This window comes from Vitis vinifera, chromosome 4 (assembly GCF_030704535.1).
Source record: "Vitis vinifera cultivar Pinot Noir 40024 chromosome 4, ASM3070453v1".
Classification (NCBI taxonomy): Eukaryota; Viridiplantae; Streptophyta; class Magnoliopsida; order Vitales; family Vitaceae; genus Vitis; species Vitis vinifera.
Window position 1 is genome coordinate 17263835 of NC_081808.1, and position 12429 is coordinate 17276263.

Below are 12429 nucleotides of genomic sequence, written 5' to 3' on the forward strand. Positions count from 1 at the left end.
CTTCATTCTTCCTTGACTAGCAGTGAGGGCTATCCCGGTAGTACTGCCACTGCCAACTTGGCTCAATAGTTTCTGTAGCATCTCCATCTGCTCTTTATTGAATGGACTCGGCTCGGGAACAGATGTGCTCTCAGAGTTGGCAGCCACGTGTGCTCTGCCATCTCTGTCAGACCGTGGCTTTGGTTTCCAATCAGCCGGTTTGCCATGAAGCTTCCAGCAAGCCTCCTTATAATGGCCTGGTTTCTTACAATAATCACACCAAGGCCTATCTCGTTTCTGACGATCTCCACCATTACTATTAAATGACCGAGCAGCAAGGGCAGAGCCATCCAATGTTGGGGCAGGTTGCTCTTTGGATCCCATCATCACTTTCTTTCTACTTTCTTCACGCCTAACCTCTGAAAAAGCCTCCCTGAGACTTGGAAGGGGTTTAATGCCCATGATTCGGCCTCTAACATCATCCAATTCCCTGTTTAGTCCTAGGAAGAACTTGAACAGTCTCTTTTGTTCCACAATTTGCCTGTATGTTGCTGCATCATCCGAACATTTCCATGAGTGAGTCTCGAATAAGTCAAGTTGCTGCCAATACCTTGTGAGTGTGTTGTAATACTGAGTAACTGACTGCTCTCCTTGGCGGAAGTCATGTAGGGCTGATTCCACCTGAAAAAGTTCTGAAGTATTTTCAGAACTTGAGTAAGTTTCTTTGGCTGCATCCCATATGTCCTTTGCAGTCCCAAACAGCAAGAAATTTTCTCCTATGTCATTGTTCATGGAATTGATAAGCCATGACATGATCATGCTGTTTTCAATCTTCCACTTCCTGAAACCCGGTTCTGTAGTTTCTAGCATGGCTGCTTCTCCAGTGAGGTACTCATCCTTTCCTTTACCGCAAATGAACAGCAACACAGATTGTGACCACTGTAAATAGTTATGGCCATTTAATTTGTGTCCTGTGATGAGAATAGGAGATGAATCATTGCCACCAAGGTTTGGAATTTCAAATCTGCCCCCTGATTCTGGTGACGTGACGCTGGATACTTGTGATGATGCCATTCCATATTTTGTCATGGACCGGAAAGGTAGAAGAACACTTCCCAAGGCACGTGCAGGGATTGGAGTTGAGAAAAAAATAGCCGGAGGACGCCGGAAAAACTGATCGAAGTGCCCACGGAAGCAAAAGAACCCCAAAAGAGGCACGTGCAGGGCTCGGATGGCAAAACAGGTAAGAAGGGTGGCTGGTCGGTGTCAGACGAGCTTGGAGGAGGAAGCGCGTCGCCGGAAAGTGGCTCACGCGCCCTCACGCGCCGGCGCGTGAGTTGCAGTCGCCGGCCGGAAAAAGCGCGCGTGGACGGCGCGTGGATGGGTTTCTGGTTCCGGTGATTTGGGACAAATTGGAGATCTCCTCCAGGCGCTCCTTGCGGTGTAGAAAAAAACCGTTGCCAGAAAGTTCGCCGGAAGTTGGCCGGAAAAGTTGCCGGCGGTGAATGTTTTCTGACGACGATTAGACCGACCGGAAAGTGTTTTCTCCCTTGACTCTGAGAATAGGGACTGATGACCGGAATGAGAGATGGCCAGAGAGAGAGATGGTCGGAATGAGAGATGGCCAGAGAGATTTGGCCGGAAGGGATTAGGGTTTCAGAAAACTGGCTCTGATACCATGAAGAATTTCTGAACTCCTTTATTGATTCAATTCGGTACACACCATACACATATATATACACCAATGACTGAATAAGAAAAAATCAATCTAGCTTAATTCTCTCCTAAAATTAGGAAACTGAATCATAAGGAAATATCCTAAATGATCTCTCCTTTTTTATTCCTAAAATACTATCCTAAATTAAAACACCTAACTTTGGCATTATTTCAACAGATACGTTGGTTTTTTGTGAGGACTCTTCAGACGAGATGACTTATCTAAGTTGGCTTCTCATGTGGTTTGAGGCGTGTTCGGGTTTGAGGATTAACTTAGAGAAGAGTGAGATGATCCCGGTTGGTAGGGTGCGAAATATAGAGGGTTTGGCTCTGGAGTTGGGGTGTAAAGTGGGAGGGATTCCTTCTAGTTATTTGGGAATGCCCCTAGGGGCAGCTTTCAACTCTTTGGCGGTGTGGGATGGGGTTGAAGAGCGCTTTCGTAGAAGGCTTGCTATGTGGAAGAGGCAGCACATATCTAAAGGGGGTAGACTCACCTTAATCAGAAGCACTATGTCCAGTATGCCTATTTATTTGATGTCTCTCTTTCATTTGCCTAGAAAAGTAAGGTTGAGATTGGAGAAAATTCAAAGGGATTTTCTGTGGGGTGGGGGAACTTTAGCCCATAAACCTCACCTTGTAAGATGGAACTTGGTATGTTTGGAGAAAAGAAAAGGTGGTCTAGGGGTGAGAAATTTATCTTTGATGAATAACGCCCTTTTGTATAAGTGGAATTGGAGGTTTGCTAATGAGAGAGATGCGTTGTGGAGAAGTGTAATTAGCCTTAAGTATGGCATAGAGGAGGGGGGCTGGTGTACTCGGGATGTGATGGGAAGAAATGGAGTTGGGCTTTGGAAAGCAATTAGGAAGAAGTGGGGGTTGTTTGATGGCAGGGTAGCTTTCCATTTGGGTAATGGGCAAAGAGTGAAATTTTGGAAAGACAAGTGGTGCGGTGATGGGCCTCTTTGTGAGTCCTTCCCATCTCTTTTTTCCATGTCCATGTCGAAGAATGCTTGGGTTTCGGAGGTGTGGAATCTGGTTGGTGATGGGATTGGTTGGACTCCTCTCTTTGCAAGGGCGTTTAACGATTGGGAGATTGATTTGGTGGAGCGGTTGTTGCAGAAGATCCAAGCTTTCAGGGTTCAAAGGGAGGAGGAAGATAGAGTGATATGGACAGCTTCAAAGGATGGGGCTTTCTCAGTTAGATCCCTTTATTCTATGATGGAGCCGGGGGGTCTTTCTTTGTTCCCTAGTGAAAGAATTTGGAGGACAAGAGTGCCTCCCAAGGTAGCTTTCTTTGCTTGGGAGGCTTCTTGGGGTAAAGTTTTAACACAGGAGCAACTTCAAAGGAGGGGGTTCTCTTTGGCAAACAGGTGCTTTCTCTGTTTATCTGAAGAAGAAACAGTGGATCATCTCCTACTGCATTGTGTCAAGACGCGGGTCCTATGGAACCTCCTTTTCTCTCTTTTTGGTATATCTTGGACTCTCTCGTGTACAGTGAAGACAACCCTTCTTGGGTGGAATGGAGGGTTTGTGGGAAAAAGACGCAAGAAGGCTTGGCAAATGGCGCCGTTATGTATTTTTTGGTCAGTTTGGAAGGAGAGAAATAGGTTAGCGTTTGGGGATGAGGACCTTTCGCTTCAAAGGTTGAAATATTCTTTTGTATGTAATCTTTGGTTTTGGGTCAAGGGTTCCCTAGCAGAGAGTCATTCTTCTCTTGTAAGTTTTGTAGACTGGATAGGTTCCTAGTTAGGAAAGGTGGTGCGTATACTCCCTGTATACTTAGAGGGCACCGGTTTTTGGTGTTTCCTCTTTTCGATTAATATACTTCTTTTACTTATCAAAAAAAAAATATATTCAAGAAAGTAGTAGGTAAAGTGATATCCAAGCCTTAGAATACCTTTGTGAAATGTAGACAATTGTAGAAGAGGTACTTAGTGAAAATGAGGCTATTCTTTCAAGATTAAAGAGTTCCATTGATGGTGTGATCTATAAGCTAGATTAAGAAGGCCATGACCATGTCAAGTAGGGCTTCCACTTAGCAATCTATTGCAAGATGGGTTTTGGTTAAAAGTGAATTGGTTAGTCAAGTGGTGCATCACTATCACAATATTCTCTATTTTGATGAATGGAAGCCTTATTGGTTTCTTTTTTATTTCAAAGAGTCTAAGGCAGCAAGGTCCTCTCTCTCCTTATTTGTTCATTTTGATGATGGAGGCCTTCAATAATTCAATTGCCTCTTGAAAAGGGCTAGGGAGGAAGGATTCATCTTAAGCTTTAAGGTGCAAGGGATAGGTGGAAAGGGGGTGGATGTGTTCCACCTTTTGTTCGTACACAATTCCATTATCTTTTGTGGTGCATGCTAAGAGTAACTAATATATATGAGCCAAATCCTATGTGGTTTAAGGCAATTTTTGGGCTGAAAATTAATATGGAGAAGAGTGAGCTAATCCTAGTGGGAAGGATGCCTAATTGTGAGGAATTGGCTTCTTTATTAGGGTGCAATGTGGGCAGCTTCCCTCCATCTATTTGGGTCCTTCTTAAGCTACTTCCTGAAAGTCATCAATGGTTTGAGACGTGGTAAAAGAAAGATTCTTAAGAAGTTGGCTTTGCATAGTTAAAATTTGTGGTATGGGTCATTGACTTGGGTTGTCTTGAGGTACATCGATATTGGGCAATACATAAAATATCCTAGTTTAAAAGCTTAAGAATTCTAAAAAAATTATAAAAATTATCATAAATATAAATACAATTAAATAGATTAAAATTAATAAAATAAACTTCTATTATATATAACATTATTTAAATAGTGATAACTGATAAAAACATGCCTTTGAAATGATTTATAATAATATTACGAATTTAAACTTTTTTATTTAATTACCTCATAACAAATATTTTTTATTTCAAAAAGATGAAAATGATAAAAAGGAATGCATTTTTTAACAAATTTATTTAAATTAAATATTTCAAAAATTAAAAATATTTTCAGGTATTAAAAAATAAACATCATTTTTCCCATCAAATATATTCTAAAGAAATTATAAAAAAATAAGAATTTTTATTTGAATGAGCATATTTAAAAAATAAATATGTTTTTTTAATACCTCTATCCATTAATTTCCAATATTTATATTAATATCAATATCCTACTTATTTTATATAAACCCAAATATCTATTATTCAATTCATGTAATCCCAATTTCCATCAAATTCCCATCATCCATTTACATACTAATACCAATTAAATACTCCTTATCCATTTAAAGAAACATAACCATAATATATTCATTTAAACCCATATACCAATATACCCAATCAAACGCCTTTATCCTTCCATGTACAAAACCCATACCCATTTCACCTCTCAATAGACAACTCCATGTTTCTTCTCCAAGATTTTATATATATATGGGTAAATAATTATTGTATTATCAAATGTTTCTTCTCCAAGCTTTGAAGGCTCTAAACTAAACAATGTGAGGATGCAAAAACTAAGTCTGAAGGATGAAGATGCAAACAAAAGGTCCCAACTCTCCTTCTAAAGTTCTTCATTTTGTGGATTTTAATTTTATCCTCTTCTCCAGTCTTTGCTCTCTAACATCATTGTTTTCTCCATCACCTGTCACCCGAATAGCTCAATATCAGCAAGATCTCAAAGTCATCTTGGAATTGCTCAATGATTCACACCGAGACTACCAAGTCATACCAAAGTTGGTCGAGATTTTGAACCTTGTCACTTTGTGGAAGAGGCAATATTTTTTAAAGAGTAGGAAACTTAATCTAATTAAGCATACCCCATCAAGCTTCCTAATTTACTTCATATCCTCATTTGTTATTCCAAGGAAGATACATTTGAGACTTCAAAAAATTCAAAGAGACTTTCTTTGGGGGAAGGGGATCCTGTGAAAACAAAACCTCACTTTGTGAATTGGTCTATTCTATGTATGTCCAAGAAAAAGGGTGTATTGAGCATTAGAGACTTATTTATCCTTAACAAGAGCCTTCTTAACACGTGGTATTGAAGGTTTGCCTCAAAAAGGGAGTCTTCGTGGAAGTAGGGTCATCATTATGAAGTTTAGGGAAGAAATATGCAACTAGTGTTCTAATGTCAAGAGGGATGGGTACGTGGTAAGGTTGTGGAAAGTTATGAGGATGGGATGACTTCAAGAGTAGAACTTGCATTGTAGTGGCCAATGGCAGGAGAGTAAAGTTCTAGAATGACATTCAATATGGTGATTCAACATTCAGTGCAACCTTTCCATCACTTTTTGCATTACCTCTACAAAGTATGCTTGAGCTGAGGAGACGTGGGATGAGGTCTCCATTGAGGGCTTCTTTTTTTTTTTTTTTTGATGGGAAACGACAAAAGAGATATATTGATAGCAAAAAAAAGTACAAGAGAAGGATGAGGAATCCTCCCACCAAAGAAAATCTAAACTACAAGAATACAAAAACAAGAATATACAATGTAAAAATAAACAAACTCTCTGGGTTAGTCTCCATTGAGGGCTTTGGAGACCTCGTCTCTTAAGTTGCCTCCATGATTGGGAGCTAGCTAGTGCAAAAGCTTTCCTTTTAAGGTTTCAAGAGAAGTCAATGGGGAGGGAAGCAGAGGCTAGGCTCTTTTTGTTTGCATGGGTAGTTACTTAGGGGAAGATGACTTCAAATTAATTTAAAAGATGTTGGGCTTTGGCAAATAGATGTTATCTATACAAGAGTGAAGAAGAATCACACTCTTCTTTATTGCACTATAACAAGGACTTTGTGACAATTGAATTTTTCTTTGTTTAGCGTAGAATGGGTTGCTGCCTTCTACACTTACGAGACTTTTAAGTTGGCAAGGGATTTTTATGGGAAAGAAAAGAAGAAATGCATGGAGGGCTGCTCCTTTATGCTTTTTTTGGGCCATTTGGAAGGAGAAAAATTGCAAATCATTTGAAAATATAGAGCAATTGGATCAGGCTTTCAAAAGCTTGTTCTTGTGTTCCCTTTTCTTTGAGGATTTAATTTCTATACTAGATTTTACTCATTGATGAGGAGCTGCAAGACATGAGGGGGTGTTCTTTTGTCTCTCATGCCATTTGGTAGTCTTTGTATACTTCCCATATACCTTAGTGTACCACTTTTTGTTAGGCACTGTTAATACATTTTTTTTTATTTTCTATATGAGCATTTGCTATGGTTTTCTTTTCTTCCTAAACTTCTTCCCAGAAACTCAATAGTGCTTGCTTGAATACTGAAGTCACTAGATACTCCCATTAGCAATGTCCTCGTCCTAGTCTCCTCTGTTTGCTTTTAAGCCACGAAAACGAAATAAATATGTAATACTAAACAGTACTGTACAAAACATAGCATGCAAATAGAGCAAACAAAAAAAAAAGTAAAAGGATTTTTTTTTAAAGAGTATGAATCTTGTGTAAGGTAAATTCCATAGCCTATCACAAACTAATAAAGACATGCCATAAATTTAATTAGAATGTCTTTTGTTTTCTTCTTATCAAGTGACAAAAGATTAACTGCACAATTTCAGTAACCTGCCCAGAAACCTTTCAAGAGAAGGAAAGAAACATACTTGGTCATGAGTGTGACAAGATAAATGCTTCATATTGGTGTTGGGACCCTCCCCTGGTAGCTTCAAATCTGCTGAATGAGCTACTGAAAATCCTTTCTGTGAAGTTGCTTCAGACAAACAGGGAATACCATATGAAGAGTCATTCAATTTGGTAATTAATGAACTTTTCTGCCCAACCAGAAACTTTCTTTCTGCATTTGTACTATCCACATCCCTTTTCCTTTTGGATCTTCGACTGAAAGTAAGCAATGGGGTGGTTACCTTGGCTTGTGTAAGTGAATCAACAAATACTTTACTAGACTTATCTTTAGCTTGTGAATCAGAGCCTTCCATATTTAATGTTTTTGATGCAGCTGTGACTGCACAGCCATAGCTGCACTTCCTTCCATAGGAGGATTTTAAGCCAAGGGTTTCCAAATTCTTTTCAGAGTTCATCCCAACAGAGCAAGAAAGTAAATTCCCTTCAGCAAATCCATCATTGCATGCAGAGCCAGAGTTCACATATGAACACGAGCCTCTCTGAATGTGACTGAACTTCTTAACAAAAGATAGATCTGTAGGTAATGATTCTACCATATCCTTTCTAGAGGTACCCTTGCCTGGACTCCTTATTAGAGCCAATTTATGAGAGTCACATGTCACCTCTCTTGTATCAGAACCTTCTACCTGTTTCTTAGCCTTATTCCTACCAGATTCTTGGACAAGCTGTGATGTTGAAGAATCATGCTCTTTTATGCAACTGGAACACAACCTTTTCCCATGTTGCATATGCTGAGAGAGGAGATCATCATATTATCACATCATCAACTAAATATAAATGCCAAAAAGAGTATGTTCTTCACTTCTATTAAAATTTGGGGTACCTTGAGGGAGGAATTAAGGCATTGAAGATGATTTGATTGAAGACAGCTATCACACTGCAGCGTGTTGTCCCCAACACCACAAACAACACATTCAAGCCATATCTGCATGTAAGGTTGAACAATGAGCAGAAATAGGGGAAATAACTAGGAATTTTACAGGCATGTAGAAGTTGTCAAAAAAGAAAATCAGAAGATGCATCTTGACAAAAGTTAAACTCATAATCAAAACAACAAAAGATTGCAATCAACTTTTTTTAAAGGGATTTCAATCATTTATTTGAATGCTGATATTTGATGAGCCTGATTAAAGTAACCTCAATTTTATGCCAATGCTAAATTAGACAAAAAGAAAAGCAAAATACAGAATGTAAAGCATGGCAAGAAAACTGATAAGGGTACATGTCGCATGCACATATAAAAGACAAAATAAAGCCAATTGCCTATGCAAAATTCCCAAAGCCTATGAAAAATGAATGCTTGGAAACCCTGTCAAATTGAGCACCAAAGCTCAAGTTCCCATTGCATTGAAAGAGACCCATTAAACTGCTAAATTCTTAAAGAAAGATTTTTCTCCAACGGACACAGATACTGACAATTATTTAATATCTGTTGAGAGAGAGAGAGAGAAAGGAGAAAAACCTTATTCACATTCATTGTAATCTCTACTTACAATTGAGAGATATATATATACAAGGCTAGGAGTCCTAACTACCATACATGTGACCTATATTAACAAGGAAAGATAGTATACTATACATACATTATATTCAACACTCCCCCTCAAGCTGGAGCATATACGTCATATGCACCAAGCTTATTACAAATATATTTAATCCTAGGACCTCTGAGAGATTTAGTGAAGATGTCTGCTAGTTGATCATTTGAATTGACAAAACTTGTAGCAACACATCCTGATGCGATCTTCTCTCTAATGAAATGACAGTCAACTTCAATATGCTTGGTCCTTTCATGAAAGACTGGATTGGATGCAATATGTAATGCGGCCTGGTTATCACAGATGAGTTTCATCTGTTCATCCTTTCCAAATCTCAACTCCTGAAGAAGATGTCTCAACCATATGAGTTCACATGTTGCCAAAGCCATAGCTCGATACTCGGCTTCAGCGCTAGATCTGGCCACTACATCTTGTTTCTTACTCTTCCAAGATATTAGATTACCTCCAATAAAAACACAGTACCCTGAAGTGGAACGTCTATCTGTGGGTGAGCCAGCCCAATCTGCATCTGTGTAACCAACAACTTGAGTATGACCTCTGTTCTCGTACAATACACCTTGGCCTGGTGTACTTTTGATATATCGAAGAATACGGATTACGGCATCCCAATGGCTATCACATGGTGACTGTAGGAATTGACTAACAACACTCACAGGAAAAGAAATGTCTGGACGAGTAATGGTGAGATAGTTCAATTTACCTACGAGCCGTCGATATCTCCCGGGGTCTCCTAAAGGCTCCCCCTGTCCTGGTACAAGTTTGACATTCGGATCCATAGGTGTGTCTACCGGTTTACAGTCTAACATACCGGTTTCTTCCAGGATGTCTAAAGCATACTTCCTTTGGGAAAGGACCACACCAGAACTGGATCGAGCTATCTCAATTCCCAAGAAATACTTGAGTTTCCCCAAGTCTTTGGTCTGAAAGTGGGTAAAAAGATGTTGCTTTAGTTTCTGAATACCATCCTGATCACTGCCTGTAATGACGATGTCGTCCACATAAACAACCAGATAAATACACTGCCCCAAGGAGTTATGATGATAAAAAACTGAATGGTCTGCTGTACTGCGAAGCATGCCAAACTCTTGAACAACAGAACTAAAACGGCTAAACCATGCTCGAGGAGATTGTTTCAAGCCATATAGAGAGCGGCGTAACCTGCACACTAAACCAGACTCCCCCTGAGCAACAAAACCAGGAGGTTGCTCCATATAAACTTCCTCAGCAAGATCACCATGAAGGAAGGCATTTTTAATATCCAACTGATAAAGAGGCCAAGAACACATAGCAGCCATGGACAGAAGCAAGCGAACAGAAGCAATCTTGGCAACAGGGGAGAATGTGTCACCATAATCAGAACCATAAACTTGAGTATAGCCTTTAGCAACTAAGCGGGCCTTAAGGCGATCAACCTGACCATCAGGACCAACCTTAACTGCATAAACCCAACGACAACCAACTGTAGATTTACCAGAGGGTAAAACAACAAGATCCCAAGTGCCATTAGAGTGCAGAGCAGCCATTTCATCCACCATTGCCTGTCGCCAGCCTGGATGGGAAAGAGCTTCATGGGTGCTCTTTGGAAGAGAAACAGAGGATATAGCAGAAACAAAAGCAGAATAGGGTGAAGATAATCGATGATAACTCAAAAAATTGTAAATAGGATGAGGATTACGAGTAGAGCGAATACCTTTCCGAACAGCAATGGGTAAGTCATTAGGAGAAGGCAGAGCCGGGGCAGGTGAAGCCGAAGGGATAGGGAGTGAGTCAGCAGGTGCCTCAGGAAAAGGGAGAGGAGCAACGACACGAGGGCGACGATGATAAACCTGAAGTGGTCGAGGGGGCATAGCATCAGGTGGGGAGACAATGGGAATGGGCAAGACTTCAGAAACAGGAAGAGACTCAGAAGTGGTGGAAAAGAATGGTGAGTCCTCAAAGAAGGTGACATCAGCGGAGATAAAGTACCGATGAGTCTCAAGGGAATAACAACGATAACCCTTCTGAAGTCTGGAATATCCCAAGAAGAGGCACTTCATGGCTTTGGCGGAAAGCTTGTCCTGTCCAGGAGTGAGAATATGAACAAAGCAAGTACAACCAAAGACACGAGGAGGAAGGAAATAAAGTGGTTGGTCAGGGAAAAGAAGGGAGTGAGGAATCTGATCGTGTAAGACAGAGGAGGGCATACGATTAATCAAATAACAAGCGGTAAGAACAGCATCCCCCCAAAAACGAAAAGGAACATGATTATGGAGGAGGAGAGTACGAGCTGTCTCAACAAGATGTCTATTCTTGCGTTCAGCTACCCCATTTTGTTGAGGAGTATGAGCACAAGAAGACTGATGAAGAATCCCATGATGAGACATAAACGAAGTAAATTGGGCTGAAAAATATTCCCTGGCATTGTCACTGCGTAACACACGAATAGAAATATTGAACTGGATTTGGATTTCAGTATAAAATTTCTGGAAAATAGAGAATAACTCAGCTCGATTTTTCATTAAGAATAACCAAGTACATCGAGAATAGTCATCAATGAAAGTGACAAAATACTGAAATCCTAAAGTAGACGCAGTCCGACAAGGACCCCAAACATCAGTGTGGACAAGCTCAAAAGGAGACTTTGCCCGATTATTCAAACGCTTTGGGAACGAGACACGAGTATGTTTCCCAAGCTGACATGACTCACACGGAAGCGACGACAAAGTGGAAAAACGAGGAACCATCTTCTGGAACTTGGAGAGACTAGGGTGGCCCAGACGATTGTGAATGAGGAGAGGAGCATCAGTGGAAATGCAAACTGCAGGAGATGAATCTGAGGTGAGGTGATAGAGGCCTTGAGACTCACGTCCTATGCCAATCGTCTTCCCCGTACTCCGGTCCTGCAAGGTCACAAATTTATCAGAAAAGGTAATAGAGCAATTAAGAGTACGAGTGATTTTGCTGATGGAAATAAGATTAAAAGGACATTCAGGAGTATAAAGGACAGAAGTGAGAGGTAGAGAAGGCAAAGGAAGGGCCAAACCAATACCTTTAGCCACAGTTTGAGAACCATTAGCTAAGGTAACAGTAGGTAAATCAGAGGTAGTAGTAATAGAGGAGAAAAGATCCTTATTACCAGATAGGTGATCAGATGCTCCAGAATCTAGAATCCAGGGTCCAAGAGAAGATGTGTGGGTAAGGCAGGCAGAGGCATTACCAGGCTGGGCAACAGAGGCAATAGAAGCCTGAGATGTCTGAGATGCGGAGGAGCTCGGAGGCTGAGGCAGCGGAGAATCAGAGGACTGGGCCATATGGGCAGTGCGAGGAGGTCTTCCATGTAACTGATAGCAACGATCGCGAGTGTGGCCAAGTTTATTGCAATAGGTGCAATGAGGACGTTGGCCTCTACCTCGGGTACCACTGCGTCCTCCTCGAGAGGTAGTTTGAGAAACTAACACAGAAGAATCTGAAGCGCTATCAGATGGCAAAGTCTGAGTGGACGAGATACGGAGGAGGCGAGCAAACACATCATCCAAGGACGGAACTGATGAACTACCAAGAATCTGATCACGAATAGGCTCAAG

The 12429-nt window shown here is 40.6% G+C and overlaps 1 protein-coding gene across 2 annotated transcripts in view; it reads right to left on the reverse strand.

The window, feature by feature from the left end:
• The window catches only part of LOC104879150 (uncharacterized), a 40838-nt gene that overhangs the window by 17400 nt on the left and 11009 nt on the right, over nt 1-12429 (reverse strand). For both annotated transcript variants that reach the window (XM_010650975.3, XM_010650974.3), the window contains exons 3-4: nt 8131-8232; nt 7268-8038 (exon numbers count right to left, since the gene is read on the reverse strand). In XM_010650975.3, coding sequence (XP_010649277.1) covers nt 7268-8038; nt 8131-8232 — 873 coding nt within the window. The remainder of the gene's footprint in view (nt 1-7267; nt 8039-8130; nt 8233-12429) is intronic.